The 22,903-nt window shown below is 38.0% G+C and overlaps 1 protein-coding gene across 2 annotated transcripts in view; it reads left to right on the plus strand.

Annotated features, from left to right (window-relative positions):
* The window catches only part of adam9a (ADAM metallopeptidase domain 9a), a 48,259-nt gene that overhangs the window by 16,998 nt on the left and 8,358 nt on the right, over nt 1-22,903 (plus strand). For both annotated transcript variants that reach the window (XM_073867628.1, XM_073867629.1), the window contains exons 5-15: nt 10,575-10,651; nt 13,285-13,507; nt 13,743-13,808; nt 14,020-14,091; nt 14,200-14,369; nt 16,009-16,086; nt 16,185-16,322; nt 17,687-17,858; nt 18,084-18,176; nt 18,299-18,494; nt 22,199-22,304. In XM_073867628.1, coding sequence (XP_073723729.1) covers nt 10,575-10,651; nt 13,285-13,507; nt 13,743-13,808; nt 14,020-14,091; nt 14,200-14,369; nt 16,009-16,086; nt 16,185-16,322; nt 17,687-17,858; nt 18,084-18,176; nt 18,299-18,494; nt 22,199-22,304 — 1,391 coding nt within the window. The remainder of the gene's footprint in view (nt 1-10,574; nt 10,652-13,284; nt 13,508-13,742; nt 13,809-14,019; nt 14,092-14,199; nt 14,370-16,008; nt 16,087-16,184; nt 16,323-17,686; nt 17,859-18,083; nt 18,177-18,298; nt 18,495-22,198; nt 22,305-22,903) is intronic.

Raw genomic sequence — 22,903 nt, forward strand, 5'->3', positions numbered from 1 at the left:
ACAGCAATGAGCACATGATGCCAAGAGCAGCGAAGCACTTCTGGGAAGAGCAGCATTACTCAGACTAACTGGAAATCCAGTTTTGCAATTTTGTGCAAACACACACAAAGGAATATAAGGAATATACACAAAGGACTAGATGAGAATAAAAAATGGATTTACTGAAATGTGAATGGATAGTGTGCGAGTGATGAATAAAAGGCAGGGTAGTTTATCTTGTATGTTAGCATGAAGTGAGATGAGTGATTTTTGAAAGACTTGTTGGCAATGATGTGTTTTCTTCATGACATAGAAATTTCTAATCTCATCGTTTTCTCAAGTAAGATGGTGTGATAACAGACCATCCTGTAGTCTGTTCTTGTTTTGGCGAAGTTGCTCTACCAGGATCTTCCTGTACTTCATAGGAATGGGAGAATGAATAAGCATGACTCAGTTTGGATTCAATCCCAGGTCTCTCCTGAGCATGAGAGTTTAGAATGTAAATCCTAAAGTATTGTTCAGTATTTAACGTGTACGTGAGGGTCCGCATACTAGGGATGGGATGATTACCGGTTTTCATGATTAACCATGATAAAATGTCCAACCGTGTTTCATTACCGTGATTTTGAAAACTCGCAGTAAATCCTGTCCAGCCAGAATCAGTTTGAAGCAGGCGCGCACATGCAACAGTTTTTTGCACAAGAAGGCATTGAAGGGATAATGTATTGTATTCATTTACTTATTAGACAGATTTATTTATTTTTTACCACAATAAATAATTCATTATTAATAATTAGACACTATAATTAATAATAAATAATTTCATGGACGTGAAATATTAAATTGTGATTTTCAAAAATAAAACTTCTTAAAATGTTTAAATTCTTTTTGAACATTTCCATCTCATTTTAACAAAACCATAATAATATTGATAACCGTGATAACTTTGGGCACTATAAAATGATATGAAATTTTCATACCGTCCCATCCCTACCACAGAAAAAATATATGTCAACATTGGGATTTGAAAATAAAGGAAATTTCCAAACCCCCAACAACGTATGTGGATCAGCGGCATCCGGGGAGTGGGTGGACTTGCACGTGGCGGTGTGCACTGCTTTTTTTTGTAACTGAGCGCAGCTTTCCTCCATTCTCAGGATGCTGTTCTTCTTCAATCGCTATTCTTCTTGTTTTTTGGTGGGTGTAGTTTGAGTAAGATATTTCAGCTAATACTGTCGGTTGCTTTACTGGAAACTGATGTAGCAAATGTATCAAATATGGCCAGTGGGATTTTATTACATAAAGATTAAAAATGAAGAAAAAAATTAGCAAGATAGAAGTGTAAAAAACGCAATTGTTTGCGCGCACTGTACGTGCACCGTCGGATTATATTGCATTTTTTGCATTGCGTATGCATCGAACGTCTGTGTAAACGTATGAGTCAAATAAACTGCTTTGCAAGGCTGTGCGTTTGTCTTGTGACACAACACAAATATGACAATAGTCACCAGACATGCAAGAACCAAAGCGATGCGATTGTAACGTTATCAACGTGCCACCACATTTGAATTTAGCACTCTGGTAGAGATGCACCGATATTTAATTTTTCTACCGATAGCCGATTATTCAAAGGGATATCTGCCGATACCAATAGTTCAGTGGTTATATTAACTTGCATTAACCAAATTTTGAAGATGAAATTTTCTGAATGTTATTCATTCATATAATGACCATTTATATTGAATATTAAACTAGTGATGTTTTGTTACTTTTTGTATACACAGAGCTCAAATTCATAGCTTTTTCCTGTTCTATTTTCATTGACAGGATATATTGGCCATGACTATCGGCTGATTTTAGTCTATCGCCGATTGTGTGAAAATTTGCCTTTATTGACTGATCCGATATTTATTATAGTCCAATATATCAGTGCATCTAATTAATACAGAATGTATCATTGTCTTCTCAGTAAATTTTATTTGGCATTTCATCAGCTCATAAATGATCTCAATACAAACAAAGACATTTAAAGATCTCTTGTGAAGCAATATAATGCAACCCGGTAAAATCATGTTGATCTGTGCAGTAGACAGACAGGCAGTATTTTTGTTCAATGTTCAATTTATTTTATAAAGCACATAGTTAATACAACAGAAGTTGACCAAAGTGCTGTACATAAAAAATAATAATAATACAATTTTAAAAACAAACATTGTTACATACCTTTTTTGTTACATAGCAGTATTTTTGGTTCAAGGGGATCATTTATTAAAAACTGGTCTGTGTAGCTGCATTATAGGAAACAACTAAATAATTGCAATACTCTTCTAAAAATAGCCCAATTTATTTTGAATCCATTGTACCGTTCATGGGTATGAAGGCGCCATTAAATTGGTCTTTCTGGAGACTGCACACCATTGTACACAATGACGAAAACAGCAGCAAGACAATTTTTTTTTTAATTGTGCTAAAGTGTCATTACACTTGAAGTTTATTTATATTTAGCAAAAAGAAAAGGCATCTATAAGTAAATATGTTGACATTTGCATTCGATTAATGCTGTTCCCCAGCATCTTTTTTCAGAACTTGTATATGTTGCACGCTGGAAAAATTAAGCAGATTTTCGTATCTGATCTGTAATTGCTTTTAAAATATAATACAGTTCAATCTAGTGTTTTTTCTGTCAAGATGTGAGCATTTATTCAGACTTAATTTAGGCTTCACAGTGGCATTTCCCGTACAGGGTTTAGAATGAGCCATAGACTTTAGTTATTTATGGACATTTTAAGGATTTTTTTTACAAACATACCTTACTTTACTTATGCGCATCTTGAGACAAAACAATGTGACTGATATACTTTAAAATATGAAAAGAAGATCTTGTTTTTGATTATGCATTCCAATCTATATCAATCAAACTGCAGTTGTTTTTGTGCTACTTTTTTAGTTATGAAGGCTTAAATCAAAACAAACACAATAAAAACATGATAACATACCGTATTTTCCGGACTATAAGTCGCTCCGGAGTATAAGTCGCACCATTAAAAAATGCGTCATGAAGACGAAAAAACATATACATGTCACATTTATTTAGAAAATTATTTCACAAAATCCAAATTGAAGAACAGATATTTAATCTGGAAAGGCAAGTTATTCAACTTAACAATAGCACACAGAATAGCAGGCTGAACTGGTGTCCGTACATGTTAAAGTAACAAAACAGTTATTTACACGATACACAATTGCATGCAAGAACATACCTGGAAAGCTAAATAGGCTACATGAACAGAACAAGCCAACGATCATCAAGTTTGCAGGCTCGTCATTCCACATCACTGAATCCATTGAATTACATAAATACAGGAGCAGCATATAGCGAACTCTCGTGGCTGTAGACGGTACAGTAATGTTGTCTCTTGGTTCATATATGTAAAAAATTTAAGTCGCACCTGACTATAAGTCGCAGGACCAGCCAAACTATGAAAAAAGTGAGACTATGAAAAAAGTGTGAAAAAAGTGAGACGGAAAATACGGTAATAATAAACATGTTTTGAAAAAGTTTGATAGTTATCTAGTTTAAGAACCAAACTCTTCATGTGTCAAACAAGCTGTTTTCAGTTAAGAGAGCTCAAACATCCAATTTAGTCTGGGACTAGACTCAAGAACTGTCTGGGAAACAGTCCCTTAGGGGTTCTTTACACCTGGTATTAAGATGCGTTTTCGTTGATTGGATCAAAAGTGGACAACGCTAAATACAGGTGTAAAATAGGTGTGAAATAATTTGAGTTCGTCCACTTTCGACAACATTCAGAGGTAGTCGAAAACCCTTTTGATCGGATTGCTTTTGTAGTATAAACGTCCCACAACGTTCAAACAGCCACAAGAGATCGCCTACTCTCCGCCTATTTATCTAATGTGATGTACCGAGCACAATGTTTTACATCTTTTCTGACATCTAGCGTAAACACACAATGTACAACGCTATCTTTAGGCTTTCATTGATAAAACTTAAGGGGCTGCTCTCAGCATCTTTCATTAGTTTCATTTTGCAAGCTTGTGAAAGTTGCGCAAGCTTATTTAATCAATTACGCTGATTAATCAGAGAAATCTCTTACATATAGACGGTTTCATCGGACGCATGTGATACATGTCTGGATCTGAACCTTACTTCCGGTTTCGTTTTTTTAATGGTCTGACTAGTTGCTAAACTGATCCCTTGAACAAATGTCTCGTCAAAAACAAGAAATGTTTTGGTTTCCTATGTATTCTATATGTTGTTTTTTTGCTTGTTATATAAATAAACTACCTTTAAAGAACTTTGTTATTTATTCTTAGCGGAGTTTACCGGAAGTTCATGCGGGCCGCGACAGCCGCTTGTTTATGTTGTTACTGCTGAAACGGGCTATACATGTACTAAACACTGTGCCGCAAACAGTGGCGGCTGGTGACTTCTTTTATTGCGGGAGCTCGATGCGAAGTTCGTCACATGTATGTAGCTCGTCATGTGTGTGGTTCTTTTTTTTTAAATATGTGTTCTGCACTTTGAGAGATTGTGTGTGCATCACGTGTCCTGCCAAAATAAGTGCCTGCTGCAGACGCGTCTAAAGGGTTTATGATAAAAGAGATGCTCGCGTTTGCCAGATACTCGCATAATCTTATGCGTAATCAGAGTTTACTGTTAAGAGCGTGTCTTGCGTGTATTTTGTGAACGCGAGCGTCTCTTTTATCATAAACGGTCTCCAGCAGGCACCCACCCCGACAAAACACGTGATGCACACAGGATCTCTTGACACGCAGGACACATATTTTGGAAAAGGGAACCACACACATGATACTTTGAACACTTATTTTGAATTAGCGCCCCTCGGATGAGGAGTTACGAGCCACCACTGGCCGCATGCTTGCTTACAATACAAGCAGCAGACTCTAACATAATGGGCCCTATTTTAACGATCTGAAACGCAAGTCCGAAGCGCAAAGCGCAAGTGATTGTGTGGGCGGATCTTGGGCGCTGTTGCTATTTTCCCGGCGGGAGAAATAAGTCTTGCGCCGGGCGCAAATCAATAAGGGGTTGGTCTGAAGTAGGTTCATTATTCATAGGTGTGGTTTGGGCGTAACGTCAAATAAACCAATCAGAACGCTATCCAACATTCCCTTTAAACGCAAGGGCGCAAGTTCCATGGCGGGTTGCTATTATTATGACGGATTTGACAGGCGCACGCCAGGAGCGGTTCACAGCCGAGGAGACCCACATTCTTGTAAGAGCAGTCAAAGACAGAGAAGTTGTTTTGTATGGGGATGGGAGAAACCCGCCCAAATCAGCGTCGGTTAAACAGGCGTGAGAGGAAATAGCCGCAATTGTCTCATCAGCTGCGCCAAGCACTACAATGATGTCAGGAGACGGGGGATCCCAAGCTTGCCAGCATAAATCTGGCACGCCGGGCACACAGGAGGACATCGCTGCGTCCACCCTCACCGCTGAAAGGGTTTGGGGGCTTTGAAATCGGACACAAGAAACGCAAGCAAGGTCCAACCCCAAAGTACACTTACAAATCAAGTTCACATACATGAATGTTTCTTATGAAAACATTTTAATTATTATTTAGATAAAATAAACGTAATAGCCACACAACAAACTTATGAAAATATTTTAATCGTTATTTGCATGATAATTGTTTAACGCTGCCACACAAAATAAATAAAAACTATCACCACAATGCTCACCACAATGATTTCCCTTATCTCATGTATTAATATTTTTTATTGTAACAATTTATGATTTAATGATTTCCCTTATCTTATATTTTTTATTGTAACAATTTATGATTTGCAAAATTAACTGTTGCATCTGTGTAGATTAGATAAGCAATGCGCGTTGTGCACGCTATACATTATGGTCAAGCATGCGCCCTTAAAATAGCATAATGAACCACGCGCAACGCGCCACTGACTTTAGACTAGTTTTTTTTGGTTAGTAGCGCAATTGTTTTTTGATACTGCAAAATAGCATAAGAGATGGTTTGCGCCGGAGCACACCTCCTTTTTTGCGCTGAACCGCCCAGGCAGCGCAAGTTCATTCCCTAGTTTGCCGACGTGCGTCTGTGGAGGGAAAAACCCGCTGTGTGCCAGTGCAAAATACGAAATGATACATGCGTCACTGACAAAGTCAATTGCGCTGGGTGCAAGATAGGGCCCATTATCAGTTTACGTCATGTCAATTAAAACCTGTCAATTCTCCTTCTCGCGTTTAAATGACAGCAGACCCTCCTCTCAGTAATCAGGATTGAAGTGGTCGAAAGTGGACTAGTAGACTGCTTTAAAAACCAGGTGTAAACGTGAATGTGTCTTTCTTATCCACTTGTGATCCAGTCGACGAAAACACATCTTAATACCAAGTGTAAACAGCCTCTTTGTCACATAAAGTGAGCATTTGTATTTCATTCTGCTTTTAAAGTGACATTCATATAAAAATTGCCATTTAAGGAAAATAAATTTCACACACTTGAAAATTGCTTGCACATATAACCTGATTTAGTGTTAATCTAAAACCCATTTTAGGGAGACCTTTAAAGTGATTAGAAAATGCTGAGGTTAGACTGAAGTGATGTAGAAATCTGATGACACAGTTCCTTGTAAATGAACAGGAAAAAGCTGCACGGTGATTATTGCCTCATAATGCACTTTACACATTTTACTTCCTATGTGGGCTGAATCCCTATGAAAATTGATGGCATAAGTGATTTCGAAGATACATCATTTTTTCTATTTTTAAGTGTCCGTATGCAACGTTTGCCTTGCAGTCACAATTAATAGTAATCAATAGCTATCAATCGTAAAGTACAAAAGCACATACATATGAATACTGTGAACTTAAATATAAGTGCATGGCTTAATATATTTAGTTTCACACTCACAGTACTCGGATGTTTTTTAAAACTAAAAAGGTTTTAGGCAATCGTCTCCTCAAATGGTTTGAGTGGAGTTAACTTTTTAAGGTTTAGTCTTCAGTCATAGTAGATGATTTCATCTACTTCTCATTCTAACAAGTACTTATCTTTATGTAGCTTACTTGACTTTTAGTCATGTCCGCTTTTTATAGACTGATACACTGTTCATGAGAAAAATGGGCATGAGTTCATTTTAAAGCATTCACACTTGGGATACAGAGAGTTCAGATGAGTCTGGAGTTCAGGAAGATCCCATAAGAAACATCCGCTTAAAACGCAGCGGCTGGGAAGCAGCACGCCTTGCCAACCCACGCAGACGGAAGTCCTTTATGATCTCCCGTGGGATATTTACAGCATGTCTGGGTGTTTATGATTGTCATCACACAAGCCTAAATTCTAGATCAGTGTAAAGTGCTTATGTACCGTGAGAAGGTGTGTTTTTCCCCGAAAGAAACCATATCGGAGGCCGCATTCCACGGCATAATGGCATCAAGACATGTCCGAATCCAATGATAGGTTTACTTCTTGTCTCCTGAGATATCTTCATTGTCCTGTCCCACAATTCTATGCATGGGCATGTCTGGTAAATGTGATTGGTAGAGCCTGGTCTCACTCTAAAAAAACAAATGGTGCTATATAGAACCAAACTGTTGCTTTGTATCGTAATCATAGAAGAACCGTTTTTAGTGCCATATAGCACCGGTGAACCACCAGTGAAGCACCCGTGTAGAACCCTATAGGTGCCATATAGAACCACTATAGCACCAAATATGGTTCTACATAGCACTATATGGTTCTACACAGGTGCTTCACCGGTGCTATATGGCACTAAAAACGGTTCTTCTATGATTACGAGCAAAGAACCACTTTTGGTGCTATATAGCACCATTTGTTTTTAGAGTGAAGTAAAAAAAAATGGTGGCCAAGAAAGCATCTGGGGCACAAATTTAGTGTAAATAAAGTTATATTGTTCACTTTTACACCTTTTATCGCATTTTCTGGCGAGAAATTAGTATTGTAGTTTTCAATTATGGGATAAGTCTTCACAAAGGCGCTCTCTGTTTATATTTTAAACAGAATTCCCATTACGCTGCTTATGTAGTCTGTCCCAATGTGTTTCCTGGAATTTAATGCCTCAGAAGTAATTTCAGACGTAGCCTTTTACACTTTTTGTGATGCAACAAGTATGCACTACAATTATTTTTTTTATAATTTTTCTAACCTGAGGGGGCATATATATTGTAAAAAAAAATGCCTGGGCATCATTTTTGACCGCTACTGTAAGTAGCTATATTATTGTTTAGGTCAAAAGACCATATCCACATTTCAATGAAATTCTGTTTTTTCCAGGTTTTACTTTCAATGTCTGCAGGAATTTGTTATTGTTAAAGTTTTGATTTTGGTATAGCAGAGTTCTGCATCCTCCAATAATGTTATTCCCAGAGCATGGGAACCACGCCTCACAGATGGTCTGATTGGATAAGGGGTTACGTAGTGCCACTGTCCCAGAGAAGTGTGATACTAACAACATTTCTAGGAGCTGACGGTTACATTGAGCATTTCTGTTATTCCAGGAATCCTAAAACAACGATTCATTAGTGCAGCTGAATGGCTGACTCTTCCTGTCTGCTAACAGCTTGTTTTCCTCTGCCACACACAGCACAACCAACTGTGCCGATCCAAATTGTTATTTATATGCATGGAAATGTGGTTAATACTTTGGAAAAATCGTCATTCTTGAAAAAGAAGTGATGTAAATGGAATAATACAAAGTTAAATATAAAACTGACACACATTTGAATGCGTAAAGTCCCTTGTAAATCAGCTTGGCACAGTATTAATAGAGGCCCTTAGTAGAGGATGATGTCTAACCTACAGTTCACATGATTATATAATCTGATCAGTCCCCTGTGAGACACGTGCAGCTGTAACCACCAGAGCAGAAAAGCCAAAGACATCCAACAACATTTTATTGTTTAACATATTTATTGTTGTTACTCAATCTCTCAGCTGCTTCACAGTAAAAGTTGTTAGATTATTATGTTTAAGGTAGAGCCCGACTGATAAAGGATTTTGAAGGCCGATACCGATACAAATGTTTGTTAGTTTTAATATCCGATATATCGGCCAATTTTTTTCAGAAACGTTTAACAAAACATTAAGATTTCTCTAACATTAGTAATTTGTAGTTATTTATGAGTTTTAACAAAAATAATATGATAATGCATTTTAAAAAGAAACTTGTTTCTTTTATTGTCTCGTGACCAACTCACTTAACCGTTGTTCTCTCTGCCCGACTCTGGCTGGATCAGCAGGTTGCAAGATGTGTAACGCGTTATACACGTGGGTTGCCAACAGGGAGGTTGTAGAGTGCCCTCTGGTGGACAAACTATACAAAAGCAACACTCATGACATGGTTGAAGGCTGTTTCGTCCGTTTTTTTTTTTTATATTCAGTTATTGGCCATTATGAATGCCGATACCGATAGTTTGGAAAATGCCTAATATCAGCCGATAATATCAGCCTGCCAATATATCGGTCGGGCTCTAGTTAAAGGAATAGTTGACCGAAATAAGAACATTTTTTAATATGGGGCTCAACTGGGTGACGTTCGAAAAAAGCACAAACATCTATTATTTAACTAATTCAAATGACACCCAGTGGGTTAATACATAGCAAACCACGTTCATAAGGTAAACAAATAATATATTCAGCATATTTAGCCAATAAAACATCAAATATTCATAAATACATATTTTTATGTTCAAAATAAATTTAAATATATATCAATGCACATCAATAAAGTCATATATTATTGGTTGTTATGTGTCCTAAGACAGTGGTTCCCAAACTTTTTCAGCATGCGGCCCCCCTTGTGTACGGTGCATTCCTTCGCGGCCCCCCAAAGAAAATTTGTGACAAAAAACTGTTATAAAACTCAACATTTTAATAAAAAAAAATTTAATTATACAAAAAAGTAGTGATTTTGGTTAGTAGCCTTATTTTTTTAGGTGTAATTACACAGAATTCATGATAAATTAATGTATTTCATAAAATGTCATAAAACTGGGGCCCCCCTGGCACCATCTCGCGGCCGCCTTAGGCGCCCCGGCCCCCAGTTTGAAAACCACTGTCCTAAGAAATACCCCAACAACTATTTCAACTGTGAACGGTAAAGTTCTCATGCAGTTTGCCTGTGTTTAGGATCTCAAAAATGTAACTTTTTGAAGACGTGTGTTAAAATGCTGGCCTGGCACACTTAATACAGTAATATGTAATACATATTTCCTGTCATTGTCAGTGTTTACCAGATCATTGTGAATCAACCTTATGACAAATAGTCACTAAACACATGAGAACAAGTGAGAAGTTTTTAAACATGCTGCCATATTTGAATGAAGCTTGCTGATCTGTATATTTACGATAAAAAAAAAATAGTTTTGTGTTCAGTGAAAAAAGCAAGTCACAAACACATCTATGATGGAATAAGGGAGAATGAATTATGAGAAAATTTTCATATTTTTTAAAAGAACTGTTTCTTTAAGATCAGTCCTTGAACTGAATTTAGGTTTTAAATGTTGTAATGGCTCTTAAGTTTCATTATGTTTTTGATGTAATGTCTCATATCTGAAATATTTCTGTCATCAGGGTCATTGTCATTACCGTGGTTACATAGAGGATGTGGAGGGCTCTTCTGCAGCACTCAGCCTGTGTTCTGGATTAAGGTAACATGTGACTCACTACATCACCAAACAGATGCTTGAAGTCATGGAGTGCCTCAATTGTGTATTAGGGGCTGACTGTAAAATAATTTCAGTTTATTAATGATATATTTAAACAGAACTGGCCTGTTTACTTTTTATTAAATTTTCCTTTTGGAGATGTGGTTTATTGGTTAATGGTTATGCACTGATGTGTGGTGCTTATGCATGCATGACGAGTTCAAAATAAATATAAAGAGCCCTTATAACGTTGTTAAAAAGAACGTTATTTTGTTGTAATATAATGTGTTCGTGTGGTATATGGTAAAAAATAATCTCTTTCAATAATTAGTCAAAAATAAATAAATTAAAAATATATCATTAATTGTGAAGTTTTTGATTTCGTCACCCCTAGGGGCACAGAGTGAAGTTGCAATCTTTTTTTTCTGCTGCTAGATTGGGCCAGAGATAATAACATCAGCTTAACTAATGGGATGAGTTTGAGATGGGTTATTTGCTGGGTGTGCAAATGTTAAAGGGACATTTCACTTTTTTTGAAAATATGCTCATTTTCCAGCTCCCCTAGAGTTAAACATTTGATTTTTACTGTTTTGAAATCCATTCAGCTGATCTCGGGGTCTGGTGCTAGCACTTTTTGCATGGCTTGGCACAATCCATTGAATCTGATTAGACCATTAGCATCGTGCTAAAAATAACCAAAGAGTTTCGATATTTTTCCTATTTAAAACTTGACTCTTCTGTAGTTACATCGTATAGGCTACTAAGTCCGACAGAAAATGAAAAGCTTTTCTAGGCCGTTATGGCTAGTCGATTAAAGGCTCCTGCAATTAAGTTTTTCCACCTAAAGTATAAAATTCTGCCATTGTCAGAGGTTTTGACTGCCTTTCCACTGAATACTAAATGAAGTGTGGAAGAAATTGTTTAAACTTATAATGCTTTTCATAGTCTACAGGGGTCTCAAACTCAAACTGGCTGGCCATTTTTAAGACAGACAGTTCATCGGGGGGCCGCAGAGCTATTTTAACGTTCAAAAAAGTACAATGTTTCTGTAAATGTCATGTTTAATTTCTATTATTTCATGTATAATAATACTTGAAAATATATAATCAATGGTTTTATCTTTTTAATATACATTATTTTATAAAAGTAGCCTAAGTAAATCTTTTCTTAATCTTATCTTAACTAAGACCTATTAAAACCTTGCACTAAACTAACAAATTTAATTCCTGTATACATTTATAAACTATTATAAAAATTACCACCAGTAAGTGTTTCTGTTTTGATTTATTTTGGATTGTTTTCAGTCATAGTATTAACTTCATTATGTTCTTTATTATTTCATTTTTCATACATTTTCTATTATATGTGGGAAAATATTAATAATTGAAAGTGATCCCATAACTTTTGAATTAGTCCATGTTATATAAGATATATTGGACAGAAAAAATAATAGTACTGCTCTATGTGTAATTGAATAGAAAGCTACATAATAATATATTATACTTCATTATATATAGCAGTATACATACTTTTATCTTTACATTTCTCCTCATCTTTTCTCTTTTCTTAACCTGGGCACTTTGATGGCTCTTTTCTTATCTGTAGTTTAAAATGTGTTGCATTACATCTACCGCTCTGCCTCCATATGCGGTGTTTCCATCAGATGCTGTGACGTGAGGTGAACTAAGCCCACCGCAGCTCGATCTTCTCTGAGTAACAGCTGATATCCACCCGGAAGTAACAAATCTTCTCTAGACAAACACTACAAAGTCCCGACCAGATTAACTGATCGCATGGTGACAATGGTATGGTTGACGCGACTCGCGAGGTTCAGTTGAGGAATTAAAATCCGATCACGCATTAAGTGATCCTCGACATCACGGAGCGTGCGGTTCATGGCTGCGTAGCAACCGGTGACGCGACCCACGCCCCGGAGCGCAACTTCCGCTCTCGAGCACGTTGGAAAGTAATGCCTTGACTCGTTTTAACGCGTTGTAAGACGCGACATGTGAACGAACACTTGAACGTTTAACGTTTAAATAAAAAAATCAAACGAATATAAAAAAGTGAATAAAAATCTTTCTGCGGGCCAGATTATTTTATATTTTTGAAAGTTGACGCGGGCCGCAGAGAGGGGGAGGGCGGGCCGCAAATGGCCCGCGGGCCGGGAGTTTGAGACCACTAATCCAATTTAGTCATGAGCTGAAAAAGTGAAGTGACCAGATTTGTAAAGTATACTAGTCCATACTCGAAATGCGCATCTGCATTTAACCCATCACGGTGAGTTTGAACACATGCACTGCAAGTCGTGAACCCATGCAAACCCGGAGTGATGGGCAGCTATTACTGCAGCGCCCGGGGAGCAACTGGGCACTTGGCTTGACCAAGTGCACCTCAGTTTCAACCCCCTAGCCATGAAACTTGAACCGGTGACCTTCGGGTAACAAGCCCGACTCTCTATCCATTAGGACACAACTGCCCGCTGTATTTACAACCAGTCATTTCTTAACTTGCGTAATCTAATCGAATCTTTATGAATAAAAAGTATTCACCTGAAGTAATTTCTGGCAGATTCTTGACTTAAGTTTGTAGACACTGCTTGCTGAAGTACATCTTCTCTTTTATCTTTTATTAAGGGGTATAATCCACACAGGGGGTGAAAGTTTCGGCATTGAACCATTGGAAGATTCATCCACTGATGAGCACTTGGTGTATCGATTGGAGGATGTAAAAACCGAACCTCTTACCTGTGGAACGCCTCATTTTAATAACCATGACGATGAAGCAACGTCAAGGCAACATATGGATAGCCATGTCCATAATATCACATTTGGTCAAGCTGGCAGCCATCTAATTAGGGTGAGTTAACCATGTGTGATTGACTAATCCTTTAAATCTGAATGGGTCAGCCATGTTCAAAGGATGTCGAATTTTGAGCTTAGGAGCATCAAAGTTTAAATTTAGTTTTTGATTTCACATTGAATATGGCCTTACTCTATATTTAGATGGATAGATAGATGCGTCTCTGTTAATAAATATGGCTGAGGGCCTCTGGAGCCCCAAACTAAATGTTTTGGTCTGTCTCTCCAAACAGAAAAAAAGGGACGTGCTGCATCAGACTCACTATGTGGAGCTGTTTCTTGTGGTGGATAATGATAGAGTAAGTCTTCATCCCACTGAAATCTTTCACCATTAAGCCTCACATTTATTAGCAGATATGAATCATTTGTGATTGTCTGGTACATGTGGTTTACACAATAAAAGTCAGCCACTAGCACTCGATAGACGTGTGGGTTGAAAACGTGTGATCGCCTGGATCACATGTATTTGTCAGTCTCTCTCACCTTAAAACTCTTTGTTTCTTTTTACAGTTTAACTACAAAAAGGGAGATCAGAAGGCGGTGCGAGAGGAAATGGTCCAGATTGCAAACTATGTTGATAGCGTAAGCTTACCTTTGGGTTTTGAGACCTGTTATATGGCTAAATAGCGATTATAAGTAGGTTACCCTTGTCTTTCTCGTTCTTGATCTTCCACTCCTTCTCTCTTTCAGATGTACGTGCCTTTGAATATTCGTATTGTGTTGGTGGGTCTGGAGATCTGGTCTCTGCAGAACCTCATCAGTACAGATGGCAGTGCTGGAGAAGTGCTGGGTCGCTTTACTCAGTGGAGAGAGAGAGAGCTCATCCAACGCCGGCGCCATGATAGTGCTCAGCTCATATTGTAAGTACCTTACTTTAAAGAGACCCTTCACCTTTTTTTAAAAATATACTCATTTTCCAGCTCCCCTACAGTAAACATTTGATTTTTACCTTTTTGGAATCCATTCTGCTGATCTTGGGGTCTGGCGGTACCACTTTTAGCATAGCTTAGCACAATCCATTGAATCTGATTAGACCATTAGCATCACGCTAAAAATAACCAAAGAGTTTTGCTATTTTTCCTATTTAAAACTTGACTCTTCTGTAGTTACATCATGTACTAAGACTGACGTAAAATTAAAAGTTGCGATTTTCTAGGCAGATATGTTAGGAACTATACTCTCATTCTGGCGTAATAATCAAAGACTTTGCTGCTGTGGCATGGCTGCCGGAGGCGCGGTGATATTGCGCAGCAGCCGAAAATAGTCCCCTTAAGCCCGGGATACATTGCACGATTTTTGCCTGTCCTAGCCGAAAGATTGCCATCCTGAAACAATCGTCGCGTTTCTGTGATCGTGGCTCTTCATCGGTGGTCTTATGTCGTGCAGTGAGAGAGGTTCAAAGACGGCCGTTTTCCCGGTCTTGCTTCCAAAGATAGCCTACGATAGTTTTCTGACAGTGTCAGAAAATCAGCATGATCAACGCAGAGTGTGTTTGCTGCTACGACCTGCGCGCTGGTATTTGTTGAGCATTAGCGCATACTGGTGACGTTGCGCTAACGTGTGACACAACCTTCGAAGCCTCCGTGTCATTATCGTACAGTCTATATGTTGTCGTACCCATGATCTATGTCGCACAGTGTGATAAGCTAATGATCTAATATGAGTGCAAAAATCCTGCATTGTATTCATTGTATACTGGACTATTTTCGGGCAGTGCGTAATATCACTACGCCTGTTGCAGCCGTGTTACAGCAGCAATGTCCTTGATTATTACGCCAGAATGAGAGTATAGTTCCTAACCATATCCGTCTAGAAAATCACAACTTTTAATTTTCTGTCAGTCTTAGTAGACAATGTAACTACAGAAGGGTCAAGTTTTAAATAGGAAAGATATTAAAACTCTTTGGTTATTTTTAGCGTGATGCTAATGGTCTAATCAGATTCAATGGCTTGTGCTAAGCTATGCTAAAAGTGCTAGCGCCAGACCCGGAGATCCGCTGAACGGATTCCAAAACGGTAAGAATCAAATGTTTAACTCTAAGGGAGCTGGAAAATGAGTATATTTTCAAAAAAAAGTGGAGTGTCCCTTTAATAAAGCAATATCACATAAAGAGTGCCTTTTGACCCAGTGGGTTTTGCTATTGTAGGTTTGAATCCAGTCTATCTTCCTGTCTGCCTTCTCTGGATGTTTGTATTAAGCAGAGAAATTATTTAGGGTTTACATTCATGCATTTGGCAGATCCTTTTATCCAAAGCACCTTACACTGCATTACAATGTATACATTTTATATGTATATTTTCTCCTTGGGGATCCAACTCATGACATTGGCCCTGCTAATGCAAAGTTCTGCCATCTGAGCTTCTGTAGAGGAACAATTAATTTTCTAAGATATGTCCCCTGATAATTGGTAACATTTATTATTCATATTGATGATGTTCAGCTATGACTTTACTACTAGAAGTCTAGTTATCACTTTGTGTCTCTCTCTCTCTCTCCAGAAAAAAAGGATTTGGTGGAACAGCAGGCATGGCGTTCGTCGGGACAGCTTGTTCCAGAAGTCATAGTGGTGGAATTAATTCGGTATGAAAGACAGATCCTCTCCTCATATGCTACAGATACTCATGCAACATGCTCTTAGTCTGTGTGTGATCTTTGTGTGCGTATGTGTTCTTCCTTCGTTCCCCAATGATAATGTGAGGTCGTTCGCCTCCATTGTGGCTCACGAGCTCGGTCACAATCTTGGGATGAACCATGACGATGGTCGAAACTGTAGATGTGATGTCAAACACTGCATCATGAACTCAGGGGCAACGTGAGTGTCTGTGTATTTGTTTGTATGTATTATAACCAAATATCTCCGGTAATAGCCGGTATTCTTTTATTACTCTGCCGGTATTGGTCGATACCAATAGTTTTGCTTGAGTACAAACTGCAACACATTGTCACCCAATTCAAAATAATCACACAGTATAAGTTCTGATGATTTTTTTCTGCCTTGTTTGATAGCCAATGATCAGGGCAGATTATATCATAGCAGTTTTAAAAGCAATACCTGGGTGATTCTCACGAAAACTTGGTTTTAAAAATGTCAAGCATGAAAATGTAAAAATTGCTTAAATTTACTTTTTTTCCCACCAGACATTGAAAAACAAAGTCTGGAGTAAATGGGAACATTAATTTAAAAACTTTTACTTATCATTTAACACTTTTTGTAACATAATTAAAAAAATTAGTCCTAAAAAATCTCATTACCGCAACAATCAGAAAACATCAACACTGACATATTTTCAAAATTACATGACAAACCTGAAAGAACATAATTTGGAGATTCTGCACATGCATTTAAAATCAAAGTATTATGCTTCTATTAATTAAATTAACATTTAATAAGCATCTGTTGCGGTAATGGTAATCAAAATGTCGTGTAAGCATTCTGACAAGACAATATTTCAAATTAACTGTAAAAAAAATGATCTTACCTGGTAGCCATCTTGAAGTAACTGGTCCATGTGCTTGGTCACTCAAAATCAAACTTTATTAAAATTCTGTATGTGTGCTTAAAATGTTCTCAAAAAGTGTTGCGGAGGATGAGAACATCAGGCATGGACACATCATTTTCCAAATTTTTCTTCATTATTATTATACATGAATATTCAGTAAATATTTTTTCTGTCATCTAAAGTAGTCTAGCAAAACATCCATTTATTTTTTTCTTAATATTTTTGTGTTAATTTGATTAAATTACTACATAATGCATGTTCAAACACAGCCGGACACATTGCGGTAATGAGAATTTCAGCAGAAAATGAGATAAAATTATAAATTCTTATGTTGAAATCACACATTTTGCAAGGTGGAACACAGTATTGTGTTAATTCTGATGCTTTTTAATGTTACTATATTACACATTTTAAAGCTAAAATCATAAGTGAGAATCACCCACCTAAACAGACAAACTTGTTCTATAGCGCACGTTTTGTCAATACTTTGTTTCAGGCGATAACATGTTTGTCCTGTGGCGGGTACTGTAGCTTCTCCATGCGTTTTGAAAGCGAGGGGTGAGCTGTGGAGTGAGCCATTAGTTGCAGTTCACAATTTTACCACTAGATGTCGCCAAAATGTACACAGAGAACCTTCAATTATTTGTCCTACAATCTTCTGCTCTCTTTTTCTCAGTGGTTCTGGTAACTTCAGCAGCTGTAGTGCTGATGATTTTGAGAAGCTGATCCTGAATTCAGGTGGTCGATGTCTACTGAACATACCGCATCCGGATGAGGCATACAGCACCCCCTTCTGTGGGAACAAGCTGGTGGACGTGGGTGAAGAGTGTGACTGTGGGTCAGAGGAAGTGAGTTGACTGATAATAGATCAGTTTTGATTGTTTATCAAAAGTACACAACGTGTGGAGACTCATGTGGAGAAAACACACGTAGGATCATTTCTTAGAAGATCTGACAAGCAGAAAACTTCTTCATTCTCTATCGCTATCTAGGAAAATCTAGTGAGATATTGAAAGATAGAGAGAGCATATTGTGGGTAAATATAAAAAGTGATTATTATGTGGATGTTTCAGGAGTGCGCAAAGGACCCTTGCTGTGAGCCGAAGACTTGTAAGCTGAGGTCAGGTGCTCAGTGTGCATTTGGTGTCTGCTGTAAGAACTGCAGGGTAATTATAACTTTTCTGACACAACAGCTCTGTTTAAAACAAAATGCACAGGCCAGTTTTTAAAGCCTTTTTGATTGTTTGTGAATCACTCAAAATGTAATGCCTTTTTCTCTATTTTTCAGTTTTTACCTGGCGGCACCGTATGCAGAAGCAAAACGGATGAATGCGATTTACCAGAGTACTGTAACGGCTCATCTGCCTTATGTCAGAATGATGTCTTTAAACAGAACGGTTATCCCTGCAAACAGAACCAGTCTTACTGCTACAACGGCCAATGCCAGCACTACGACAGCCAGTGCCAGGCCATATTTGGCACCAGTAAGTAGACATTGCAGTTAATATTATATAGTATATACTTTCCAAAAAAACTTTCCAAAAAAACTAAAATTAGCTCACCAGAGAATAAATGTTGTTGTTTTTGTGAACTAACAATGATCTAAGTGAACTAACAGGGAACAATACTTCTACAGCATTTATAAATCTTAGGTCACGTTAATTGCAGCATTTACTTATACATATTTTTTTAAACAAATGTTGTGATCGTTTAAATGTAATTCATGCTCAAGGGACTAACTTTTGAGTTCTTTAAAAAATGTGGCATTAACAAAGATGAAATGCTGAAAAACTATATTGTTTATAGTTAGTTCATGTTTGCTAATGCATTTACTAATGTTAACTAATACAGCTTTTGTAAAGTGTTACCAAGTTGGTTTGTATATTTTGCTTTAATGTGTCAGTGAAAAAGATTATTATAGATTTCCAAACATTCTTTGCCATTACTTCTAAAGTAAAATCAAGTGCGTTTTTTTATATGAACAAAGATTTTTACAAAAGATTGTATAGACGGTTTCGGCAGTAACAACATAAACAAGCGGCTGTCGTGGTCCGCATGTAACTTCCGGTAAACTCCGTTAAGAATAAATAACAACAAAGTTCTTTAAATGTAGTTTATTTATATAACAAGCAAAAAACAACACATAGATTACCTAGGAAACCAAAACATTTGTTATATTCAATGAGGCATTTGTTCATAGATCAGTTTAGCAACTAGTCAGACCTTAAAAAAACGAAACCGGAAGTAAAGTTCCGTCCAGACGCGGAACCGATATAACACGCGTGCTTCTGATTAATCAGTCTATACCTTCGCAAAAATATATCACAGCATTGTTTATCCAAGCAGCGGGTGAAGATGAATTTAAAGTCTATAATAGTAAAGTGCATACAGGGATTAACCCTTTCCCTGCCAATGATGAGTGTTTATGGCAATCCATAGTTATCCACTAGGGCTGTGAGGGTTGTAATGACCACCGCGGTGGTGGAGTGCGCGCTGCGGTGGTGTGCACGTCACAAATTATGAAAAATATCAACTACAATCTCGCCCTGTTAGATGTCTTCAGGTTCATGTTAATGCACACAGCCAGCAGACACGGAGTTAATGTGCTACTTGCAAAGGAAGGCAATTGATATCAGGGATGAACCGCTGGCTTTGGGGCGGAATAATGAGGCAAGATATTGGCGGGAGGCTGAGGCCTCTGGAGGTCGCATTTGCATTTGCAATCTGCATATGTCATCAAGACTGTCTTATTTCATAACATTAACAATTATAAAGTTGACTATTACTCTTTGTTAATCATACATTGTTTTTTTTGTAATTCAGTGTTTATTGGTTTGTTAATCATACATTGTTGTAATATGCTTATGACTTGAAAATGCAACAGTTAACTTAAATAAATAAACCAGGCTTGATGACATGCAGCCTGCATATGCGACTTCCGGAGACTGCAGCCTTCGGATTGAGAAACGGACGTTCTCTCTTGGTCACTCACAGTTGCGAAAAAGGCATACCAGTACACCACCAGAACGTGTTTTCAGCATGGCTGGAAACATTATAACCCCAAAAAGTTTTCTCACTTGTTGTTTCATGAGTGGAAGTGCTACAATAAACTCGCAGATAGGTGCCGATCCCATGGGTGCCCCGGCCGAGCACCCACTGAAATGGCCAAGCACATACGCACAGTTGCTTCACATTTACTTCATGTCGCGTCTAAACCTATGTGGAAAATGTGACCACGCCGCTTTCCACCTTTTCAAAGTGTGTGGGCGCTTCAGAGCGTCTTTCGCTGCAAAGTAACCTAAGCATTGCTTGGCGCTGTGACGAGCACCCACTTGCAGAGAAAGAATTTGGCGCCTATGAATACGCACATTTGTTAAAAACTGTATATCTGATCCTTGTTTAAATTTTATATTTCAAAATATATGTATGCATTATATGTAAGACCTACATGCATCAATGTGCACGCAACACCCCCCCCCCCCCCCACACACACACACACACACACGATCTATATAACCACCGCACCACCGGGGTGAATTTGTGCATTACCATCGCAGTGGTAAAAAAAACACCACCACCACAGCCCTATTATCCACCAGGTAGCGCTCTTACCAAAAACAGTAAGAACTCCGTATGTTTTGAATATCTGTCTAAATCTGATCTCTAAGTCCTTTACAAAATGCAATTATCTCAGCTTTTTGCTTGAAATTTGGTATTTTTGAGAGGTGATAAAAAGAGAACAAATGAAGATAGGATGATTGTTATTTTATACCACGGGGCTGTTGAATGCTTTATTCTAATTGGCTGAGAAATGTTCTACAGGTTTTGATTATTTTTCTGTAAACCACACACCTAACCTGTCAAATGTCTTAAATAACCACAAGAGCAATGCTTGTGGTAACCATGATATAAGCGGATTAAGGGCTCAGTCACACCAAAAGCGTTTATGGCAGTTGCAGGCGCCTTTTTTGAATGATATTCTATGGGCAGGGCGCGTTTGCGCGCTGTTTATGCGCGCCGTGCGCCTTGCGGTTTTCTGCCGCCTGCCGCGCACGCGTTTTTGAAGGAGCGCTGAGAGCGGAGGAGCGCCTGACGTCATTCGCGTCTTCCATTGTCCAATCGAATGAGGGGAGAGGCGGGCCTTACGTTGTGGCGAGGGAAGTTTACAGTTGCTTTGAAGAACCGGACTCCACTCGCTCACTCTCTCCTGCGTGTTTGTGCTCCTCTTATCCTCAAACAAGGTCAGAGCAAGCGCCCTCTTTTTAAAGTTTCTGCTAATATGACAGTTAACAGCAAAAGAGCCCTCACGCTTCAATATTTGATTGACAAGACAGCTGACTCGGTGGTTGCTTAGCAATATGAAAAGCCGCGCTGCACTGCTCTTTTTTAAAAAAGGCAGTGCGTCGCGCCTTGCGTTTGCAAGCGTTTAAAGCGCTTTTGGTGTGACTGAGCCCTAATTGACTCCGGTCCTTTGCGTCATGCCACACTCCCACCTTTGGTGTGCATTAATTTCAAATAATTCAACGGCCCGCCGTCAATTATTCCTTACATATTGTATGTTTATATATTTTAAGAAGAACATTTTCTGGAAGGCTGGCAACTTAAAAAAAAAAAGGGTGGCAGGGAAACAGTACAGCATAAGTGGCTGAATGATTATTATAAAATTTTACATGAAATAGCAGTCATCTTTTAAAAGGTAAGGAACTGTAAGTACCAGATGTTTCCTGTAATGTCACAGACTGGTGGAAGACAACTTTAGATTTTTTTTTCGTGGTCTTTTAAAAAAGCAAAAAATCTGCAGATTTACTAAAACCGCAAGACGTGTATGTTTAAATCTAGAAATATCAGGGACTCAGTTGCACCCTGTCTTAACCACAAGCTTCAATATTTTGACATCATGTGAAAGGGTTCTGTTTTTAACAAATGGTAATATCATTAATGATTAAGAAAAGTTTTCATACATCACAAAAGTGTAGCACTTACTAATAAGAAAGTCATGCCACACAGACTTTCATAAGGAAAAGTTAAGTTGTAGAACTGTTGGCAAGGTAGGTTATATAGATAAACAGTAGGAAAAGATTTAAATTATTTGTTTAGTTATTGTTTTTTTAAAGAAAGAAATATTTTAAATAAAATAACTATTGATATTACAGTACTAAAAATGTAACCTGTGTGTGCATTTGTGTAGAGGCTAAAGCTGCTCCTGGGCTGTGTTTCAAGGATGTGAACTCTAAAGGCGATCGCTTTGGAAACTGTGGGTATCAATCCAATGGATTTAAGAAGTGTGAGAGCAGGTACAACACAGCAACACAAATTAATTGTCATTTTTTTGTCATAATACTTGTTTTGGACTACCAAAAATCCCTGAACCATTGTGTGACTGTTATACAGTGGCGTCTGGTGCCTCCTTTTCGAGGGTGCATGATGCGAAGCTCATCACAACATGTATTTAGTCCATCATGTGTGTGGCTTGTCATGTCAAGATGTGTGTTTGACGAGTCATGTAAACTTATGTGCATCACACGTCATGTCGAAATATGTGCTTGCTGCAGACGCTTTGAAAGGGGTTTATGATAAAAGAGACCCTCACGTTTGCCAGATACTTGCATAATCTCATGTTAGGGTTTCCCGCAGAAAATATGTTAGTTAAGGTGGTAGGGTTAGGCGGATGGGCGGGGCATGGGGGCGTGGCAATCAACGGAGCGGGGCATACGCGTCATGATGAAAATTAAAATATTTTTATTAAAAACACTAAAATAAAACTTAATTTGACGAAAGTATGACAGAAAATGAATGCATACTAGATTATTAATAGCTGCGTGAGGACGTGAAACTAAAGGGTTAAAGTCGCAATGAAATTGAAATGAAAAACTATATATATATTTTTAATATT

The sequence above is a fragment of the Misgurnus anguillicaudatus genome, chromosome 5 (assembly GCF_027580225.2).
Source record: "Misgurnus anguillicaudatus chromosome 5, ASM2758022v2, whole genome shotgun sequence".
Lineage (NCBI taxonomy): Eukaryota > Metazoa > Chordata > Actinopteri > Cypriniformes > Cobitidae > Misgurnus > Misgurnus anguillicaudatus.